General features: G+C 45.7%; 3 protein-coding genes across 5 annotated transcripts; 2 read left to right on the forward strand and 1 right to left on the reverse strand.

Moving 5' to 3' along the window:
• Positions 1 to 351: 351 nt before the first annotated feature.
• Positions 352 to 9,193, forward strand: LOC146376926 (protein FAM240B). The gene is made up of 3 exons (XM_084946513.1): positions 352 to 426; positions 2,269 to 2,390; positions 8,989 to 9,193. The coding sequence occupies exons 2-3, from the start codon at positions 2,269 to 2,271 to the stop codon at positions 9,098 to 9,100; spliced, it is 234 nt and encodes a 77-aa protein (XP_084802639.1). The 5' UTR covers positions 352 to 426; the 3' UTR covers positions 9,101 to 9,193.
• Positions 9,194 to 9,316: 123 nt separating this feature from the next.
• On the reverse strand, positions 9,317 to 19,720 carry nudt18 (nudix (nucleoside diphosphate linked moiety X)-type motif 18). 2 transcript variants are annotated; one of them, XM_084946509.1, is made up of 7 exons: positions 19,582 to 19,720; positions 19,319 to 19,491; positions 19,123 to 19,233; positions 14,558 to 14,660; positions 14,274 to 14,397; positions 13,058 to 13,182; positions 9,317 to 12,759 (listed from the first exon to the last, which is right to left on the reverse strand). In XM_084946509.1, the coding sequence occupies exons 2-7, from the start codon at positions 19,487 to 19,489 to the stop codon at positions 12,377 to 12,379; spliced, it is 1,017 nt and encodes a 338-aa protein (XP_084802635.1). In that variant the 5' UTR covers positions 19,490 to 19,491; positions 19,582 to 19,720; the 3' UTR covers positions 9,317 to 12,376. The 2 variants fall into 2 exon arrangements, with proteins under 2 accessions (XP_084802635.1, XP_084802636.1); XM_084946510.1 differs by lacking the exon at positions 19,123 to 19,233.
• A 180-nt stretch (positions 19,721 to 19,900) lies between these two features.
• sdhaf1 (succinate dehydrogenase complex assembly factor 1) lies at positions 19,901 to 21,689 on the forward strand. 2 transcript variants are annotated; one of them, XM_084946512.1, is made up of 2 exons: positions 19,901 to 19,986; positions 21,084 to 21,689. In XM_084946512.1, exon 2 carries the CDS (start codon positions 21,254 to 21,256, stop codon positions 21,500 to 21,502), a length of 249 nt encoding a protein of 82 aa, XP_084802638.1. In that variant the 5' UTR covers positions 19,901 to 19,986; positions 21,084 to 21,253; the 3' UTR covers positions 21,503 to 21,689. The 2 variants fall into 2 exon arrangements, with proteins under 2 accessions (XP_084802638.1, XP_084802637.1); XM_084946511.1 differs by lacking the exon at positions 19,901 to 19,986 and adding an exon at positions 20,027 to 20,201.
• Positions 21,690 to 22,532: the final 843 nt, after the last annotated feature.

A 22,532-nucleotide genomic window follows, 5' to 3' on the forward strand; every position in this document is an offset into this window, starting at 1 on the left:
TACACACACACACACACACATGCACAAATACACACACACAGATACACACACGTGCACAGATAAACACACAGATACACGCACACACACACAGAGATACACACACACACACACACACAGATACACACACACACACATGCACAAATACACACACACACACACACAGATACACACACGTGCACAGATAAACACACAGATACACACACACACACACACGTGCACAGATACACACACACAGACACACACTGATGTTTTGTCAGCATCGTAAAGGATTTACAGAAATCAAATTAGATGATGTGTGTGTGTGTGTGTGTGTGTGGGGGGGGGGTTATTACATAAAGGGTGTGACGGACGGCTCGTGTGTGTTCTGTGCAGAGGTGTGGGGGGAGAGACAGTGTTTGTCTGAAGCACCGTGAGCTCCGATCAAAGGTTTGTTCCATTTGCTTCAGTTCTTCTCAGCTTTAAACTTTCAGTAAAAATGCTTCAAAAGTTTATAAAACTTTTACATTTTTAAGGTTTGAATTTGTAACCTTCAGTCCAGGAAAGAGTTTGTCTTTAGTTTTTAGTCCTGTTTAACTTCTGTTTGTGATAAGGGAGGAAATACAGTTTTAAAAGTTTCAGCGTCTCGATAGATTAAAACTTGTTTGCTGCTCGGAAAGAGGAAACAGGGAGCAACTTCACAGTACTGAAAATTTCTAGAGCCAAAACTTATTGATATTTCTGATTTTTGGTCTATAATCTAATGTAATTGATGATGAAATGGTTGTTTTATTTTATATAAACTGCAGCTTGCTGTTTCTACAACACAACAAATTAACAAATTTCCCACACGTGGGACTAGTAAAGGTTATCTTATCTAACAATAATAACAAATGTGGTTGTTTGCTTTACCAGATTTTAACATAATGTGATTTTAAAAAATAGTTTGTCTGGTTTTGACGTCTTTTTATTTATCTAAAAAATTTGAAACTACTCCATTAGAGCAGCCAGAAGAGGATACACGATGTTAGCTTACTCAAGGCTGCAGATCCTCTGCTTTATCCTGACTAATGTGCATATTTAGTGGCCCTTGTTCAGGTGTACACCACCTCTTGCCCTATGACAGCTGGGACAGGATGGATGGATGTTATAATGCTACAGGCTTCATTAACAGATGGATGACATCACAGCTGTTATGCCCACCTTACATACACACTGTGGGTGAAGCCCAGATTCAATTCAATTCAATTTTATTTATATAGCACCAAATCACAACAGTCACCTCAAGGTGCTTTATATAGTAAGGTCGACCCTACAATAATAGATACAGAGAAAAACACAACAATCATATGACCCTCTATGAGCAGCACTTTGGTGACAGTGGGAAGGAAAAACTCCCTTTTAACAGGAAGAAACCTCCGGCAGAACCAGGCTCAGGGAGGGGCGGGGCCATCTGCTGTGATTGGTTGGGGTGAGAGAAGGAAGACAGGATAAAAGACATGCTGTGGAAGAGAGACAGAGATTAATAACAGATATGATTCAATGCAGAGAGGTCTGTTAACACATAGTGAGTGAGAAAGGTGACTGGAAAGGAATCACCCAATGCATCATGGGAATCCCCGGCAGCCTACGTGTATTGCAGCATAACTAAGGGAGGATTCAGGGTCACCTGGTCCAGCCCTAACTATATGCTTTAGCAAAAAGGAAAGTTTGAAGCCTAATCTTGAAAGTAGAGATCGTGTCTGTCTCCCGAATCCAAACTGGAAGCTGGTTCCACAGAAGAGGGGCCTGAAAACTGAAGGCTCTGCCTCCCATTCTACTTTTAAATACTCTAGGAACAACAAGTAGGCCTGCAGAGCGAGAGCGAAGTGCTCTAATAGGGTGATATGGTACTACAAGGTCATTAAGATAAGATGGGGCCTGATTATTTAAGACCTTGTATGTGAGGAGCAGATTGAAACATGGTGAGATTAAAAGCTCCACCCTGACTGAGGAGAAGCAGGAGCTCATGCTCCACCCTGTGGGTTTGAAGGACTCACACTGCAGCAGGATAATGAACCCAAACACACCAAAGAAGACCGCAGAGTGCTGACATCATGGACCGAGTGGAAGAAGGGGTTAAAGGTCAACGTGGGTCACTCAAGTGATGCTGCCATCGGACACAGACAGATTCTGATGTTCACTCATGAACATTTTACTCAGACTGATGTCATCTATGTGCAGCGATGTGTTTCTGTGGAGGTCAGAGGTCAGACTGTTGACAGCGTGTGTGCTCCTGTCATGCTGTTACAGATGAACCTGGCTCTGGTCCATGACAGAGAGCTCATTAAGACGTTCTGGGAGAGGAGGATCGAGACTCAGACTCAGCAAGCTGAGAGCGAGGAGCAGAGGATGAGCCAGAGCGCACTCAAAAAGTGAGTGACGTCCTTCGGCCCAGCGGTCAACGCATAACATGTTTCTATAAAACTTCATGATGTGAGGCTCTGGTTAGCATTTAGTCAAAAACTGTGTCTAACCCAAGTTCAGTCATCTTCTTCTTAGTTCAGTTTACTTTTAGTTTTGTTCGTGTTGCATTTGAAGGTCACACCTGTCTCCATCTTTGCGTACAGCTTCTTTTCTGTCATGAGGCTGGCAGAAAGGTTTAACATATCCAGACTTTCTTTGTGTTAGCTGGCTAAACGCAGTCAGCGATAATGGATATCACTCAGTGATGGCTGTCAGCGTTCCCTCTAAAGTACATCTGAGCGTGCTAATCCGAGAGACAAACTGTCTCCAGGCTGTCCTGGGTCTGCCCGGGTCTCCTGCTGATCAGTCAGTTATTTAATCAAGACGACAAAGGAGGCAAAGTGAGCTGAGACAGTGAGGGGCCATTTGTTTTTCCTCACCAAAGAGACAACTGCAGGTCCGATTGTGTTCAGATCTGAGCGGCTGATGGAAATAACTCCAGACCGTGAATCCATAGATAATTCATTAATTATGGTGATGTTTATGCACTGAATGCACAGTCATGTCACAGTATGATGGACAGGCTTTCATCAGCTTGAGTTTGAGTTGATGGGTGAAACGTTGTGAGGGACCAGCGAGCGCTCGCTGTACGTGTTTTACTGCAGAGAAAAGTGAGACTCTTCAGCTGCTTGTTCCACCTGAGCACACGGAGTGGCGTCCTCACGGGTTATCAGTTACTGTTATTCTGGTGGAAAGGTTTTTGGACTCTTCTGTTTTACAGGATGTGGCGTCCAGTCCTTCATTTGTAATGTCACTGATCTTCAGTCTAAACGGTTTCGTGTTCACAGACTTCTGGAAGCCTTTCAGGATGGTTCGTTCCACTCTCAGCTTTAATTTCTTGCATTTTATTTGTCTCTGTGTCATTCATGATTATTCTGTGGTCTGGTTACCTGTCAGCACTCAGTCTGTCCTTTGTTCTCTGGGTGTAACTGGGTTTTATGGGACAGCTGGAGCTCCCTGCCCACTGAATGCTCTGCTGTCCTCAGACACACCCTGATAAACGTGCTGTTTGTAATTCACACACTGCGTCTCTCTACAGCTTTTCACTCGTGGAGGCTTAAATTACAAACGCTTTCTTTCATCTGTCGAGGTCTTTGAGCCAGACGTCCGTTACCAAACTGAGCATGAATGCGGTTTCATTCGGTGAAGCCATGTGACCTTGTGGCAAATAGACGCATCTAAAAACAGATCCTCTCATTACAAACGGCCTCGTCTCTCAGCGAGCTGCAGGACATACCAACACAAACACACGAGCCTCTAACACCGTCTGGCTGCTAAAGGTGTCAGAGACGATGAGCACTAATGAGCGGAAACATGACCTCGCCTCACCGGGCTCTGAAGGAAGCAAAGGAAGCAAAGGAAACAGGACGATGGCGGGCTGGAGTCTTCAAACCAACCGAGAGAGAGTTGTCTCCAGGCTGTCCTGAGTCTGCCCGGGTGTCCTCCTGACCAGTCCGTTGTTTAATCAAGACAACAAAGTGAGCTGAGACGGTGAGGGGCCGGAAAGCAAAATCCTCCATCAAACAAGAATCAGCATGGCTAACATCCTGCAGCAGTCCGCAGCTCACACACAGGTGTGACACAAACTGGGAGCAGGTTCAAAACAGGAAGCGACTAACACAACACACCTGGTGGAAGGAGGTAAGAGTGAGCACGGTGACTCAGACTCAGCGAGCAGGTAAGAACAGGTCAGTGCTGACACTGATGGAGGAGCCTCCTGCTGCTCTTTTGATTTATCTTATATCCTCTTATTAAACTTGACCTCCTGATGTTACATCAGCTATTAGCCCTATCCGCCTTAACCCCTCTCACTCATCTTCCTCCCCCCTTAACCTCAGTTCATCTCACCTAATCCCTCTGCTATCCATTACCCTGTACCCTAATCCCCCACCTATCACTACCATGTATCTCCTAATCCTTCGGCTATCTATTACCATGCACCCCCCGACTCCACAGCTATCTGGCTCCCCGCTGCCTCTAACCCCGACTCTAGTCCCCGCTAATTGTGTACGTTATGTGTGATCCGAGCAGGGGCTGGAAAAATGTGCTGCGAAGCACCGAGGTGATAATCTCGGAGCGATGAGTGATGGAGGCCGGCCGCGAGCACAGACACAGCAGCTGAATTTAGAAGATATTCTGATATTAATAATCATCTAACGGATGCTTCGGTCTGTGCGTCTGCGTCGCTGAAGCCAAAACTAATTTTATTTCATGAAAGGACATCGACGTGAAGCTCAGCACGCTCAGTTTCTGCTTTTCTCAATGAGCTGCAGCGAGTCCATCAGTGAGGATCTGTGGAGGCTTTTCTCTGCTGATGTGTCCACAGTGTGAGGCCAGAGTGTCCTGATATTAGTGTTAGCTCCACAGCTCTTCATTTGGACACCATGGAGCATAAAAAATACATATGAGTGCATAATTACAAGAGCTAAACTTATCTATAATTAAATCAAGTTATATTATTCCTCCACACTCGTTTAATAGATTCATTTATTTTTAAAACATCTGCATTTAAAAAACATTCATTCGTGAAAACTGAAAGAAAACTTGGATCAGATTAAACACAGTGATGAGCCATGAACCTGTGACATCATCACACCTCCTCCATGGCTTCAGGAGCTCAGATATAAGGCGGCACCTCTTTAGACGGTGCTCCTCCACCCCTCGCCTGCAGCTCAAACACCAAACAAGTAAAACGAAATTTAAAGTTCAGGTAGAAGCTGAGGAGTCGAAGCGTTAGCAGGAGAAGAGGTTGTAGCAGAGTAACAGTAAAACACACAGAGGTCATCGCAGGGGTGGACGTGCTGGACTAACGCAGGAGAGCAGAGCGAGACACGCCCCGTTCATGGAAGGGTTTTTTCAGTGCCGAAGAACTTTTATCCAAACCTTCACACTCACGCTCTGATGGAGGCACCTGAGGGTGGAGTGTTTGCCCAAGGACACTTCAACATGCAGCTCGAGGATCCAGGGACTGAACCACAAACCCTGTGGTTAGTAGACCCACTGCAGTGGGAGCAGAAGCTGCAGAAATGGGAGGAGTTACAGACGCTGTGGTAGTGTTTATGTCTAAGTCTAAGCAGAGGGTGTAGCAGTAGTAGGGGAGCCTGAATGGCCACAGTCATAGCAGCAGATGTTGTAGAAGAAGAAGCTCATCAACAGCACAGGAAGTGGCTGCAGTCATATTAATTATATTTACCAGAGGAGGAGAAAAATGCTGAACGTGACTCTCTGGCTTCTCTAAATCATTTCGTTTTGTTCCTGATCAGCTGACAGGTTAGCTTCATCCTGCAGGTCCTCGCTGCAGATCCCAGACCTTAGCCTGGCTGATTATAATTTAGCTGCACCTCTGGACCGCCTCCTGCACTGCTGCGTCACACTGGTGATTCAGGACCCACAACTTTGAGGTTCGTGGTGATCTCAGAGAGAAGCACATGCAAACAGCCCGTGCAGAATAAGAGGTGCACCAGGAGACGACCTGAAGAGGACATCTGCCAATCATAGTGAGACACTCAGTGATGTCATTGTGGTGCAGTACTGAGCCTGGAGCAATGACCCCACATGTTTTTGGTGAAAATGTGTGAAACTGGTTCTGGATGAGTCGCTGGCACTTCTGTAGATAAGAGACATCATAGCGGCGGTGCTCAGCACGCTGAAAGGAGAAATGCTAACCTAAAGCAGTGAGCCGGGCTGGACTTGAATCACTCTGATGCTGCTTCAGGAACACTTTTGTGTCAGATGAAGGTCTTAAAGCGTTGGTCCTGGTGCAGAGGAGCGAGATGCCTACCTGTCCGTCTGTCTGCCTCGGCTGACATCAGGAAGATTATCAGGACAAATGGAATAATCCGAAAAACTTGACAGGAAGGCGACAAAGAGCTGGTGAGGACAGCTGATGGCGAGGGTTCTGTTACACTCAAACATGTGACGCCTCACAGACGAACGTCTGAGTCTTTGCCTTTCTGTCCTGGAGTCACTTCCTGTCTGCCGCACGTTTGTGCGTCTGTGGTTGTGAAGCCTTTCAGTGACATAACGTACACCCTGACCCCTCAAACAGCCCTCTGTCCTCAGGTCTGTCCCAAAGGAAGGACCAGAAAAAAGTTTGGACTGGCAGGCTGGCCACTTGTGATGATTTGACCTCTCCACCATCTTTAAGGAGAAACGCCTTCTTCCTACAGACAGCAGCCAATAACATCCGGTCAGAGAGTTGAATCGGACGCGGTGCAGCTCAGTTTCTTTGGCACAGAGCAGTGTTCCAGTGGTTTCTGTCAATAAAGATGAAAACTGCAGCACAGAGAATGAAAACAGATGCGGAAGCAACAAAACCTGAGCAGAAATACTGTTCAGGGCTCTAGACTAACTTTTTGCCATGGGTGTACCGGTACGCCTAACTTTAAAAAGTTAGGCGTACCGGCACAAAAGTTAGGCGCACACAAATTTTATAATAATTTATATAATATAATGTGTTTTTCTGAATACACTGTGCTTTTTCAGCATTCAAAGATTGATGACACCGTGTCAGAGCACTGGCTATGAATTTCAGAAGGATCAGGCCTTAACTTAACAGAAAAGTTACCAATAGTTCTTTTCCTATTACAGCTACATCCACTTCTGTCGTGCCTAGGCTGCTCACTAGGGCTGGGTATCATCACTGATTTCTATAATCCATTCGATTCCGGTTTTCAAAGTCCCGATTCGATTCAACTTAGCCTCAGACAGTCAGAAATATTATAATTCTGATCATTTATCAGTACTGACTTCATCAGAATTGTGAACATCACAGCAGATGCCTTTGTGTGAAAGTAACTGAGAATAAAACACAGAAAAACATGAAGGAGATTTTCCTGGTCTGGCTTTTTATAGCAGATAACCTTAAAAATATTCTACAATGTTCTGCATATAAAGTTTAAATTTCTTCAGTATTGAACAACAGAAAAAATAGGCTTTCTTGTCCGAGGTCATTTAAGTGAAAAAAAGAAAAAGAAAAGAAAAAGACAGCAGCCGACAGCGCTGTAAACAACGGTAGACTGGTGGGTAATAAGCGACTGAATAATACAGAAAACAGAGATTGGAGACGGAAACTGTTCTTGAAGTACAGAGAGAGATAGAGAGAGAGCTAGCTGTGCATGGAGTGTGATTTTAATGTGGAAGCAAAACAGCAAAATTCATGACGACATTGATCAAATGTGAAGCGCAGTTTGCTGCTTCTTTTGCTGCTGGCTCGGTGAATTTTGGTTGGAGAGAGACAAAACCTGCAGCTCAGAATCAGCGCAAAAAGACGTAATCACAGCGCGGACCGGACGCATCAGAATCGCTAAGCTCCGACAGCGTGTCCGTCTACGGGCCGTCGGGTGAGAAAGCCGAGAAAGACAAAGCTGATTCTGATGCGTCGGTTCCGCTCCGTGTTTACGTCTTTGTGTGGAATCCGTGTACCTGCTCTCATCTGCTGTTTGGTTGTTGTTGAAATGGTTTTGTGAGCTTTAATCTGAGAATCTGGCATTTCTGGCAAAACACAGTTATATTTAAAAGTCGATTCAGGATTTGATGAATCGATATCACTTTATTCAAGCTACTCACCTCCCACTTCCACCTGCACTTTCAACTGGACCACGGCCAATCAGAGGGGTCCCGCCCCTTACTATCTCTGATTGGTTTAGTCCACGATAGGGGCATAATATGTGTCTGTTGTTGACCACAGGGAAGGTTGCAGATTTTTTTTTTTTTTTTTGCTACCCGAACAGTTGGTCGCACAGGTGCAACCAAATATTTTTTTTAGTCGCACCACTGAAAAATTTGGTCGCATTTGCTACCAAATTGGTCGCACTCTAGAGCCCTGCCGTTTGAACTTATTTAGATGAAACCTTCAGAGGTCATTCAGGTGAAATCATATCTGTGAACACTGACACCTTGATTGCAGAGTAACTAGCCTACACTGCTGTGAGTGAAGTCACTGTACTGAGACTGAAGGTGAAGAATTTGTATGTGACGTGCAGCCAAACAGAAGAAGAAGAAAGCAGCACGAGGTGTTCTTTCTTCATCGAGCCTCACAGAGACAGGCGAGCACGCCCGTGGGTGTTGGTGAAATAAAAGTGCTGATACGACAGCGATAACGCCGCAGCTGTCACCAGGACACCAGATCTGCTGCAGACTCAGAGCTCATTAAGCTCTGAAGCTCTGACCTCAGCACTGCTGCACGCCACCCACCACCGAGGCTCCAGGCATCGCTGTTACGATCAGATCCTCTTAAAATACTGTTAATGAATGCTTTGATGTTAAATATGATGACGCTCGCCCTGACACGGCAGCTTTAAGGCCTGAACCATAACAACGAAAACAGAAAGTTGAAGCAGGTGGTTTATAAAAGGTCACAAACCTGCGTGACCTTTGTAGGTCTGCAGAACCACTGCTGAGCACGTGCAGTGTGTGTAACAGCAAGATGGGGGTGGAGTTTGACTACATGGTGTCATGTGATGCGCTGGCATGGTGTAATGTAACCGTCCTTCCTGTGTGTTTCAGGCTGAGGGGGGAGTGGCTGGTCCGTCTGGAGAACCGAACCAAACACCTGAAGAACCTCAATGACAACTACATGAGGAAGATGAAGATGGAGCCGTCAGCTGACCAGACGTGAGCCCCCGATAACTCGCCGTAGAGCTGCTGAGCCAACAACCGCGTCTCCTCCTGCTACTGTGTGAGAGAAATAAAGAGCTGGAAAATAAACACGTCTGTGATTCATTCAGAGTCAGAGTTTGAACGTTCTGTTTTATTTAGAAAAAAAAAAGGGGGGGGGGGACATACAAAAGAAAAAAAAAGGAACACATGAAAGAAGCACAAAGTCCTAAAAATGTGGAATCTGGTGATATTTATTGTAAAGCATCTCAAACACATCAGTGCATCAGACTTTCTCCCACAGCCAGCAGTGTCAGTGTTTCAGCGTCAGGCTGTGCTGATTCTGCAGCAGGTGTTAAAGATCACTGAGACTCACTCTGAAGCCTCTGAGCCAGGAACAAACCGCGAGGAGGGGCTGAACATTCAGTCCAGTAAAGGTGGGAACATGAAGGAGTTTCCGACGCCGGCCACATGCAGCGTGTGAACCAATAAATAATCTATAAGTGACCATTAGTGACAAAACCATCAGTCCCCTTCAACACCAGCAAACAGCAGAGCTGGGTCAGTGTTTGGAACGTAACTGAAATAAAAACAACTATTAAATATTTTAAATTCACTCTTCAGTCATTTCAAGTTTCCTCACAGCAGCTTCACAAATACAAACTTTTTAAGTTTTCAGTTGTTTTTCTGCAGAAGCATAAAAAAGTTAATTTTATGAATTATTCTCCGCAGAATTTAAGACTTTGACCACCAGGGGGCGTTGTTTCTGTTTAACATATGTTTAAATGGTAAATGGACTGGTTCTTATATAGCGCTTTTCTACTCATCTGAGCACTCAAAGCGCTTTACACAACTTGTGCATTCACCCATTCACACAAGCACATTTTTCTAAGTGCTTTTAAAGCTAACATTCACACACATTCATACTCCGATGGATGCATCGGAGAGCAATTTGGGGTTAGTATCTTGCCCAAGGATATTCGGCATGCAGACTGGGGGAAGCCAGGAATCGAACCACCAATCTTCCGATCAGTAGATGACCTGCTCTGAGCTACAGTCACTATGACTGACTTTTTCCCCACCAGTGTTTTTTTCTTTATTTTGGAAACTTTAGACTTATTTATAAACACATATATTTAAAATAATAACAATAATAATTTCTGCTTTTTTCTCTTTCCAGCAGTGCAGCATGCAGGGGGGGCTTTAAGGGGGCCCCAGCTGTACCACACAGCTTTAGTTATTAAATACGTCGCACATGTAGATAATGATATGAACATACTCATGAACGACGTTATTATAGAATAATCCAACCGAGCTGTGAAGTGATTTTGATTTGATTTGATATACCTTTATTAGTCCCACAAGGGGAAATTTCATAAAGCTGCCGACCTATTACCCTCCGACCATACATACATTACACAAACATCACACGGGGAAGACAGGTCAGAGATGTATAACAATGGAAAATGCACCACATGAGGAAAGATAAGGAGAAAAAATAACTCCCCCCAGACTGAGCTCCAACAGGGAGATCAGTTTGAGAACAGAAAAAAACACCTCTGCACATGAAAAACTCTTAATACACCAAAGAAACACATGACAAGTAACGGGGGGGTAAAGGGTGAGACACAGCCGATGTAGACAGCACATCCGGGCCTGCGTGCGCTGGGATTATCAATGCAGAGAGGTCTATTATGTGTTAACAGACCTCTCTGCATTGAATCATATCTGTTATTAACCTCTGTCTCTCTTCCACAGCATGTCTTTTATCCTGTCTTCCTTCTCTCACCCCAACCGGTCGCAGCAGATGGCCCCGCCCCTCCCTGAGCCTGGTTCTGCCGGAGGTTTCTTCCTGTTAAAAGGGAGTTTTTCCTTCCCACTGTCGCCAAAGTGCTTGCTCATAGGGGGTCATATGATTGTTGGGTTTTTCTCTGTATCTATGAAGCGCCTTGAGGCGACTTTTGTTGTGATTTGGCGCTATATAAATAAAATTGAATTGAATTGAATTGAATTGGTCTCCTTGATCCACCGTCAGCATCGGAAGGGAATAAGCGTCGAAGGCGTTTGGAAAGGGAGGGGGGATGAGTGTGTGCATATCAGTGTATATGTCTGTGTGTGTGTGTCCAGAGTCCAGCTGAGACAGTGTCCTTCGCCCTGCCAGGCTAAGTAAACAGTCTTCCAGCCAACACAGGTGGCCTTGCATGGACTAAACACAGTCGTTATCAGGGTGTTGTTGTTCGGCTCCAGCCTTGCAGCTGGCGCCAAGAGGGTCTCCGCATGAAGTGATGGTGCTTTTTACTTTAGTGCGAACAGCTCATATGAATTTCAAAGCAGTTCTACAGTCCAACACTGGTCTCTCAATCTCCCGTTGGAGAGCCGCGAGCTTCACCATACTTGCGTTCTGTGATGTTGTCATTTCTTGTGCTCAAGGAGCCGATTCTGAGAACTCGCGACAGTGAGCCTCCCCGAGATGTCATCCAGTCTGCACTCAGAGATCTTATTCTGAGTATTCACAGCAGCCGTAGCTTCTCCAAGATCTTATCTGTGCTGCACTCAATGAGCCAATTTTGAGAAACTCACGCCTCTCCCATCGTTCCAATCCCAGCGGGCAGCCTTGTGGAGGTTTGAACAGCCGGTTCGCTTCCTTAATTCTCCGATAAGTCAGGGCCGAGCCAGCTCCGATCAGCAAGAACCCTGTTACCATGGTTCCGAATAGGTAGATATCTTCAGCACTCAGGCTCACCCAAGCCCAGACTTCTCGTTGAGAAAGGGGTGTCAATAGCATTTAGGGACCAGTTGATCAAATCTATAATTCCTCTTTTAGGTTTTAGAGAACAGACTGAGAGAGAGTGTTCAGGGAAAAGTAATACAAAAAACACGAGACTAGACAAGGACATGAGGAGCTAAGCAGGGAAGCTAAGGGAGAGGAGGAGGAGGAGATAAGTGCGGCCGCCTTCGTCAAGAGCAAGAGCAGATGATCAGCTTTTCCACAGGTCAGTGAGCGATGCTGGACATGTCCTTAATCAGCTGAAGACAGAATTTCACAACAAATCAGTAACTTGTAATCTACATGATAGAGGACCAGTAAGGCTCTGAGGTCCCTCCCCCCACCCTGGACCGCCCCCGACGACCCCGGGAGCTCCAGTCCGGGGGCGGTCGGAGTGATTCCCTGACAGTCATTAGCTTTCATTTTATTGCTGCAGTTACTGGCATAGATTGCCTTTCAGAATAAAACCTAAAACTTCTCGTTCTTTTCAGAGTACAGTTGGTGTCGTCCCTGTACGCCCGGAGCCGGCGGTCAGTACAGGCTGTGGATCGGTACCAGGGCAGCGTTTCTGGTTTTCTCCAGCAGTTTCTCCCTCAGCGTTTGTTTCTGGACTTCATGCCAGACGTAGCGAGGGTGCTCCACACGCGGAGGCTGCCCCGTCGGTGTCCACTCCACCTTGCGCCCGTCCTCATCGCGCTGGACGTGGTCAGGGGTCAGCGCCACCAGTGTGTTGAAGCACACGCCGTCCGTCTTGCCATTCTGTCGGCCGTTGTGCTGCAGACTGAGCACGCCCAGCGTGTTGACATCATGGTCGTAGTAAGCCGACTGCATGGCTTCCTGCACCACCATGTTGGCCGCCCAGGTCACCGCGTGGGTCCTCACCGCCGCCGCTGTTGGGAGGTGGGGCTCCGGGGCTGCCAGCAAAAAAATCATATAAATTTCACGTCTGTAATATTCTGGATATTTATCATTGAGGTATTTGTATATATTAGGGCTGTTTCTTATATTTGTAACTTTGTAATATATTGCATTATTTAATTTAGTTCAGTCTGTTACTGAGCCGTGTATCATTTACACGGGTCCTACTTAATTAAAGGTTATTTAGGAAGATGTCACACTTAAAACACTTTAACTCGGCCGTGTTTTCAGGAAAAAAGCCAAACTGTAGAGTGCGTGAAGTTTTCTGTCAGTGCTAACGAGTGAGTTTGGTACCTCTGATGAGCAGAACCCAGATGTGCTCCTCAGCACCGACGAAGACCAACATGAGTCTCTGCACCACGTGACGGCAGCTCAGGTCTAAGGGTAGCGTGACAGGATGGCAGGGACTCAGACGGTACCTGAAGGCAGCATGGCAGGAAAGTTAGGAGTCACCACGTCAACATTGTACAGATCAAAAAGAGGCTGAAAAACTCAGATAAAGGAAGTTTTCAAACACACTGAGGTTAATTATGGAGTTCCACAGGGTTCAGTGCTAGGACCAATTCTGTTTACATTATACATGCTTCCCTTAGGCAGCATCATTAGAAGACATAGCATACATTTTCACTGCTATGCAGATGACACCCAGCTCTATCTGTCCATGAAGCCAGATAACACACACCAATGAGTTAAACTGCAGGAATGTCTTAAAGACATAAAGACCTGGATGGCCGCTAACTTTCTGCTTCTTAATTCAGATAAAACTGAGGTTATTGTACTCGGCCCTGAAAATCTTAGAAATATGGTATCTAACCAGATTCTTACTCTGGATGGCATTACCTTGGCCTCCAGTAACGCTGTGAGGAACCTTGGAGTCATTTTTGACCAGGACATGTCCTTCAACGCACATATTAAACAAATATGTAAGACTGCTTTCTTCCATTTGTGCAACATCTCTAAAGTTAGAAATATCCTGTCTCAGAGTGACGCTGAAAAACTAGTTCATGCATTTATTACTTCCAGGCTGGACGACTGTAATTCATTATTATCAGGAAGTCCTAAAAACTCCCTGAAAAGCCTTCAGTTAATCCAAAATGCTGCAGCAAGAGTCCTGACAGGGACTAGAAAGAGAGAGCAGATTTCTCCTGTTTTGGCTTCCTGTTAAATCCAGAATTCAAAATCCTGCTCCTCACATACAAGGTCTTAAATAATCAGGCCCCATCTTATCTTAATGACCTTGTAGTACCATATCACCCTATTAGAGCACTTCGCTCTCGCTCTGCAGGCCTACTTGTTGTTCCTAGAGTATTTAAAGTAGAATGGGAGGGAGAGCCTTCAGTTTTCAGGCCCCTCTTCTGTGGAACCAGCTTCCAGTTTGGATTCAGGAGACAGACACTATCTTTTAAGTGCACTGGTACTCCATAAATAAAACTGATGTGAATTTAAACTGATGCTGCAGGTTAATCAATAACTAAACTCAACTCTGTGGTGTTTCGCTGAGTTTACATACTTCAGTCCGGATTCGATGAGGCGGAGGATGTCCCGCCCTCTGAGTTGGAGCTCTGACTGTCTGTCCCACCACGAGGCCTGAAGAGACTCCTGATCTGCTGCTGACAGACTCTTTAAACTTCCCCCTGACAGAAGAAGAGAGACACGCTCCTTAAACTCTGCTGTTCTTCATGTGATACACATATTCACCCAGCTTCCTCAAACCAGACAAAGCTAACGATGCGTTCAGGGGCTCGAAGTAAAAAAGGTTACCCTTCAACACTAATAAAGTGTGTGACCTCTGACCTGTGACCTTGGCCAGGAAGATGAAACGGATCCACTGAGGTCCCTGCTCCTGGATGAGCAGCAAGGTGACTGGCTCACTTTCAAACCCCGCCTCCTCCTTCACCTGCAGACAAAGAGAACCGCAGCTGATGGAAGACAAAGCCAGGCTTTCTCTGCATGAGCTGGTTCAACAAAACCTGAAACCCAGATCAAAGACATCCCAGCGCTGCTCATCAGCTTTTTATCCGAGTACCCTCACACAAAGAGGTGCGTTTGATGCATCGCTCAACACGTCTTCTAAAGCCCAACCAAGCAGCTCGCTCTTCAGTCAGAGGAGCAGCAATAAGCAAGACTGCTGCTGTTTGTAGCAGGGTGGTGATCACAGAGAGGACGGAGATCATTTCACAGCATTACGTCCTCCTGAGCCGAGTCTGGGATGGAAAGCACGAAGTTCTGTGCAGGCCGGCTCGGACTGCTGCTCCTGTGATCCGACACGGATAACAGGAAAAGTGTGACACTGAATTTATAGCTGAAGCAAACATCTCACAAAGCTGCTGCTCAACACAGGGCAGCTTTAAATACTGCAGCAGAAATCAGAGGCAACCTGGAAACTCATCAATGTGCAGTCCCTTCTAATGACGGCCTTTAAAAAACTACAAATTTAATGTAAGTTCCATAAAGCTTCATGTCATCTCCCAAATATCATCTTTAATGAAAGAAAACACTGAAACGGACTTCCGATTTGAACGTCACCGTGATGGCAGCACCTCGAGGTGAATAAAGAAGGGGGTGAGCGAAATACACCAAACCAATACTCTGAGGTGGCAGTAAAGTGGTAGTTTAACGGTGGGAAAATAATGATAGCTTCCAGGCTAATACATTTCTCCTCTCACTGCAAACCTGCTGCCGCACACTGTGATTCAACCCCAGCAAGCAACGGCTGAAATATGGCTGACTTGGACACTGTGTTACAGGAAATAAAAGACTTTCGCCAAGAAAACAGTGCACAACTGGGGAGATCAAGGAAGAAATCCTAAAGGTGAGCGCCAGACTGGACGAGGCTGAGGGCAGGATCGAGAACACCGAGGTCGCCACGATTGAAAAAACAAAGCTACAGGTGAAGGTTGTGACAACCCTTATTGTGTTATAGCACCACCAGGGGGGGTTGCCCTACTATTGTAGTAGTTGGGGGAGTCTCCTAGTGGGTGTGTGAGTATAGCGTGGCAGCCATTACATGCTGCTCGTGTTCTGTTCTCAGGACAGACCTCACCATTGTAACGGCCTGGCGCCGGCGACTACCGATCCCCGCACATGTATGTACGGACAGAGCCGTGGAGACCTGGCTTGTATGGTCTTATGTTGCTGACAATAAATAAAGGTCTGTTGTTTAATTTAACTGACTGGCTTCGAGTTATCCGGCTAACCTCCACACCTCATGCCCGCTGGACCTGCTAGCCGCTCCTTCCTCGCCAGACTGCTGTTACAAGGTGGAGGATAAACTGACAGACCTACAGAGCCGTACAAGAAGAGAGAACAAATGCATTTCTGCTGTACCCAAGACAGCAGAGCGGGCTCTACAACAGTGAGTGAGTTTGTTGAGAAGTTGCCGCGGGAAGGCCTGGGGCCGTCCAAAGATGAACTTGACGTACGCATCGAACGGGCGCACCACCCCCAGGCGATGCTCCCCTGCGATCTATTATTGTGAAATTCCTCAGCTTCAAAACAAAGGAACTTCTGCTTCGTACGGCATGGCAGAACAGAGGATTTACCTCCAACCAAGTGAGCTTGGACCCTGACTAACCCCCCAATTCTAAAAAAACCAAGAGAATACGCCAACGTGTGCGAGACCCTGAAAGAGCAGCAGATCCCCTCCAGCTTAGCTAAGGTGAAATATACCGATAAACAAAGATTTACAACACGGCAGTGGAAGCCAATAAGTACATGTCCAGTAGAAGCTACGCTGTGAAGCTCGTTTAATCACCAGAAACAGCTTGTTTACAGAACCATCAGTGGATCAGGCAGAGACAGTAAGAACAGCAGGAGGGGACCAGAGATTAGCACTGTTCACCGACGACCTACTATATCCTGTCCCACACAGGCACTCCCCAAAATCATGGAAATGCTCTCAGAGTTTCACAGGATACAAGGTTAATGTAAACAAAACGCAGGTACTAACTCTAAACTACGATCCACCAATCGAAATTAAGAATCGCTGGAAATGGAAATGGGACGCAGGTACCATTAGGTACGTAGGGGTGGTAATACATCGTGACGTCACCAAAATGTTTGACGCCAACTATGGTCCTGTGAATGAATCCATAAAATCTGATATACAAAGATGGAATACCATCCCTTTATTGGACCTACACTCTAGGATTGAAGCCGTTAGATTAAACATGCTGTATTTGTTTCGGTCGTTACAGATTCCCACACCACAAAAACAGTTTGTGGAGTGGGGTAGACTGCTGTCAAAATACATTTGGAAAGGGAACAAAGCCATAGTTAAATATAAAACCCTCTATAACATAAGTCTATGAGAGTATTACTGTGCAGCTCAGTTAAGGCCATTGATATGTCTCTGTTGTTTAGATTACACTGTGGGATGGAAAGATCTGGAAGGAACAAATGTTAGAGTAATACCAGCTACAGCTTTAATATCAGACACAAAGCTACAGAACAAAACAAACCTGCCAGATGAACCAATACTACGAGTAATGATATCTGCTTGGAGTGAAGCAATAAGAATTTGTGGTTTGGAAATGCCTCTAAAGTCTTTAGATAGTGCGTATATGACTCAGACTTTACCCTGAATCCGTGCGATAAGAGCTTCAAGAACTGGATTCCAACAGGCCTAACTAATTATTATCATCTGTCCGCAAGGGGGCATTTCAAAGCTTTGAAACCTTAAGGAGAAAATATGATTTAGACTCAGACGATTTCTTCAGATATCTACAGGTCAGAAATTATTTTAATCAAGACCTGAAAGTGAATCTAAACGATCGACGATTTGTAGAAACATTTGCATCATTAACTAATTCTGGAGCACACAATAAAATCATTTCCAGATTATACAACAGCATCCTGTGTAAAAACAACAGCACTGTTTATGTTAAAGTGAAGTGGGAAAAAAGCTAACCTGACAATTCCAGAGGAGTGTTGGGACCACATATGCATACAGTGGACTACCACTGTTGTTTGGCGTGAATTTTGCTGGAAAAGCATCATGAGCTTCTTCATCCCCACTGCTCAGAAAAGGTATCTGGGAACTGGTGACACTTGTTGGAGATGTGGGGGAGATGGTGCTAACCATTTCCATAATTCCTGGGACTGTCGGCTGCGAGTAAACAGGCCCTCACAAGGAGATGGTTCAAGCCTGAACCACCAACGACTGAAGACTGGATATATTCTGTAGAAGACATCTATACCGTGGAAAAACTGTCTTTCTCTCTCAAAGTGCAGACGGACACCTTCTACAGAATATGTTTCAGCCTGTGAGGTGGGATTTTCTATCAAGCCTGACACTTTTATGCTGGTGCGCTGATTTAAATACCCATGCTAATAATGCGAAGCTAACTTGGCTGCCCCACTACCCCCAACCCAAGTTCTTACGGGGTTTTTTTTTTTCAACTATAAGTTTACAAATCTGAAAGCAAAAGCAATGTAGAGAGTCATACTACTGTCATGTTCAATGTACTTTCTTAATAAAAGAGTTAAAAAGACAAGAAAACACTGAAACCCCAAAACCTGCAGTTCCTCTAATGTCCACCCGGGGCTCCACAAAGTCTCTGATTATGATTTTTCAGACATTTTATTGACATACAAAAAAAAAACATGTTCACACAGGTGACATAACACTGAGGTTAAAGCCAGATCACTCCTCCTCCTCGCCTCCTGATGTCTGTAAAGCAGTGTTGTTTTGTCAGGGCAAGCAAGGAAGGCAGTGCTTACCCAATGAAAAAACAAACTGTTATTTCAGTATTTTGACTTTTTCAACCTTAAGTGATCGTATTTGGTCAAGTGGGTGGAGTTAATTGATGCTACATATCTTGGTTAGAAAGTTGGGAAGCTGCATTCACAGACCTTATGCAAACATCACACAAACACATATCTGCTAATCAGTGCTCAGTAATATCTGAACTGTAGCTCCGCCTCCTTGGATGCTGTGTTTCTACAGTGACATCACAGCAGGCATATTATTGGTCACATGATGTCGTTAAAACGCTCCAAAAGGCTCCGACAGCACAAACACGGTCCAGAGGTCCAGTTCAGGGACTCCCATTAGTTAAGGTGAAGCCTAGCACAGCTAGCTGCTACAGCCACCTGTACCACCATCTACCTGTCAGTCAAAGAGGCCACGCCCCTATTAATGCAAATTTTAAGCCTTAATACAATTTGAACAGGTGAGTAATAGAAACGCTCTTCCGCGTACAGCTGTTATGAAGGAGTATATGATCCACAGAGACCAAACTGTTTGTGTAAACAGGTTTGTTTTAACATGGGAGTCTATGGGGACTGACTCACTGCTCCCCCTGCTGGACGCTGGAGGAGCTGCAGCTTCTTACTCTCACAGGCTCCTCCTCACTCACCTCCCTCTTCATTGCCTCCTCCAGGCTCTCTCCCACCTCCACCCTCCCAGCAGGAAGATACCACTGTTTGTAACAGTCCGGTTTGGCCTCCTGGACCATCAGCACCTCCTCCTGAAGGAGTGTTAATTAATTAAATAATCGATCATTTAAGGGTATTGATGAGACTGAGTGGCTACCTGTGGTGACCTCTGTTCACCTTTTCATTGAAGATGACAGCACAGACGATGTAGGTGACGTTCTTCCTCAGAGTGGCGGGTTTGCTCTGCTCCAGGCCCACATCACACACAGTGACCTCTGACCCCTGCCCACTCAGCAGCCTCTCCACCTGCTCCTCCACCTGCTGCTGTTCCTCAGCTGTCATCTCCATGTCTGTAAGAGGAAGAACAGAGAGCGTCTTCATCAGCTAAAAAAAACCACCTCAAAGCTCGAGGCTGTGATTGCAAGCGCGCAGAGGCTCACCTGTGATCCAGGTGTGGTGTTTCTGGTCTCTACCCAGGTGTGACAGAAGCTGGGAGAGCTTCCTCTCTTACTGTCGGATCTGAATCCTGAAAACTGTAGTTCACTAAAAGTACTTCGTTACTTTCTCCGCAGGTACCGGCGTCATAAATCACGGAAGCCTTCCCCCCGGAAACAGATGCCGGTGATAAAAGCACGAGCCCAACTGCTTCAGCTCGCCTGTTTTGACATTTGACTCCAGAAGGTGACATCGGAAGTGCTACTAATCTTCCTGTTCCGCGCCGCCGCAGTAAGAGCTTTTAACCCACTCGAACAACCCCCACGGGCGCTTTGGACGGTACAAATTAAGATGAATACATCAGAAGGTAACTGAGCTCTAACCAATCAGGAGCAGCGTTCTTAAAACGGGTATGAGCTTTTATTTGTCTGTGCTCGTACTTTATTGTGAAAATCTGACCCGGAAATCACGTGTTTTGTAGTTTGTCCTGGTCGTTGCGACTCAGGCCGGTGTTATAACGCAGTAAGGTCACAGAGAGCCGGGAGAGGTACCTGTGACGGGGGAATAGGACAAACAGGTGAAGCAGCGGAGCCGGTCCGAACCGGTCCGAGCGGAACTCCGTCAGGTAAACAGGAAGTTGAACTGATCGCTCTCGCTGATCAATCCTCTGAGGTCCAGCAGTCGGCTGTGGGTTACTTTCATAAGCTATAGCTGCTGGTATTACTGCGTGTAGTACTATAATATAAGTAATGCTAATACTACTGTATGTGTTACTGTAAAAACTGTTACTCAGGAGGGTCAAAGGATCCAGTCAGAATCCAAAGATCAATTATTTATGTTATTTTAGCTGAAATGTGTTTTAGTGAGAGACAGACACACCTAAACGCTGTTGTTGTTATAACGTGTGCCAGGTGAGCTCAGTTATCACAGAAAACAATCAGTGATGAGAAAATCAGGAGAGGCGGTGGGGTAAAAAAGGAATCTTTACTGAAATAAAAACGTGCTTTTACGTGCAGGTCGACACCTGTGTGAACAGTCGGGGTTCACGTGCACGTTCATGCTTGTGCGGGAATATGAAACACACATGAGTTAAAGATCAGACCACATTAATGGAAACAGAGAGAGACAAACACGTGTTCCTTCATCAGAACTCCGGTGAATGCATTCGAAATAAAAACAAGCAGGTAAAAGGAGAACATTTGTTATATTCAGTCTGGCTCAGGGGGAACTGTGCTGCTGTTGACCGAAGTCCGAGGAGGAGAGGAGGAAGGCATGCTAGGAGGCAGACAGAGAGAACGTGAGATAAAGAAGGATTATTTTGAACTTTGATTGATGCAAAGCTGTTCTTGCAGGATATAAATATGGAGCTGCAGGTGAGCAGACGCCTTCTGTTGTGTCTTCAAGGTGTCAGTTTTCTCCCGTGAGAGAATAAAATCAGCGACCGTGACGCGATGAATCTTCCTGAACGCTGTTTTGTTGTTCAGTTCTCTTTGTGTTCTTCCTGCAGGCAAACGTCTTCTTTAAGACCCTGAATGAGAAGAAACAGGTGAAGCTGAGCCTCGTGGTGTGTTCAGAGTGGACATGTGAGGGAGTGCAGCTGGAGACACGCCGGTGTTGGAGCGTCATGTGTGCATAGCTGCTCTCTGATTGGACTCTTGTCTCTGCTGACTCGGTCTGATGTTGCGGCACAGTAAGCTGCAGAAGCAGGTCCTCGCGCTGTACCGGCAGTTCCTGCGAGCCGGGCAGGACAAACCGGGCTTCCTCCCCCGAATCCGCGACGAGTTCAGAGAGAACTCCCGCATCAAGAAGACGGACGTGATGCACATTGAGTATTTATACCGACGGGGCCAGCGGCAGCTGGAGCAGCTGAGGAACGTCAACACCAAACAGCTGGGCTCCTTCTCCAAACCCAAAGAGCGCGGCTGAAACCGCGTGACCTCCGAAAGACGCCGGCACCGTCAAACTGCTGCCATCGTGCTCAGGAGACGGGCTATGAAGGTCGCAGCAGCGACACAAGCTGCAGTGAAACAAATGTTGACAGTAATGAATTTTATCTGATGTCTGTAACAATAAAATGTGTCTGTGAGGCTTCATGTCTCCCTCTGAAATTTCATTCATATTGTTTTCATGCGTCTGCACTGCATTCTGGGTAAATGAAGAGTGATGTGACTATTTTTTTTTCAGGCATTACAAAGAAAATTAAAAAGTTTGTTTGTTTGTTTCCAGGGGAACTGAAACGAGGGAAATCACGTGTTTTAGTTTTTACACAGGAAATTGTTTAAAGGAGCTTAAATGGAGTCAGAGCAGGAGTGGGTTTAAAAGATCCGTCGATTTTAGTTTGAATAAAGTGATATCGATTCATTAGAATCGATTTTTAAATAGAAATGTATTTTGCCAGAAACGCCAGAATCTCAGGTTAAAGCTCACAAAACCATTTCAGCAAACAGCCAAAACAGTAAATGAGAGCAGAAACATGTAAACACAGAGTGTGGATCGTTCACCCGACGTCACGGACACACCGTCAGGGCTGAAGAACGAAAGCTCAGTGATTCTGATGCTGCAGGTTTTCTCTCTCCAACCAAAATTCACTGAACCTGCAGCAAACGAAGGTCCAAACTACGCTTCACGCTTGATAAACATCATCATGAACTTGCTCTGACTTTGGCTTTTACTTCCTGCACAGCTCTCTCTCTCTCTCAGTGTCCTCAGACACCAGTTTACCATCAAATCTCTGTTTTCTGCATTATTCTCTGCTTATTACGCAGCAGTGCTGCTGTGTTCAGCACTGTCGTAGACTTGTAGTCAAGACCACCTAATCCGAGACCAAGACAAGACCAAGACCAAGTTGAGACGAGACCGAGACGAGACCGAGACAAAAAAAGTCTTTAAACTGCAGCCAGATGCTGCTTCGTTTACGGGTGTCAGACATATTTATGTGTTTTTGCTTTCGCACAGC

The sequence above is a fragment of the Perissodus microlepis genome, chromosome 12 (assembly GCF_051167445.1).
Source record: "Perissodus microlepis isolate ML-2025 ecotype Zambia chromosome 12, ASM5116744v1, whole genome shotgun sequence".
NCBI lineage: Eukaryota > Metazoa > Chordata > Actinopteri > Cichliformes > Cichlidae > Perissodus > Perissodus microlepis.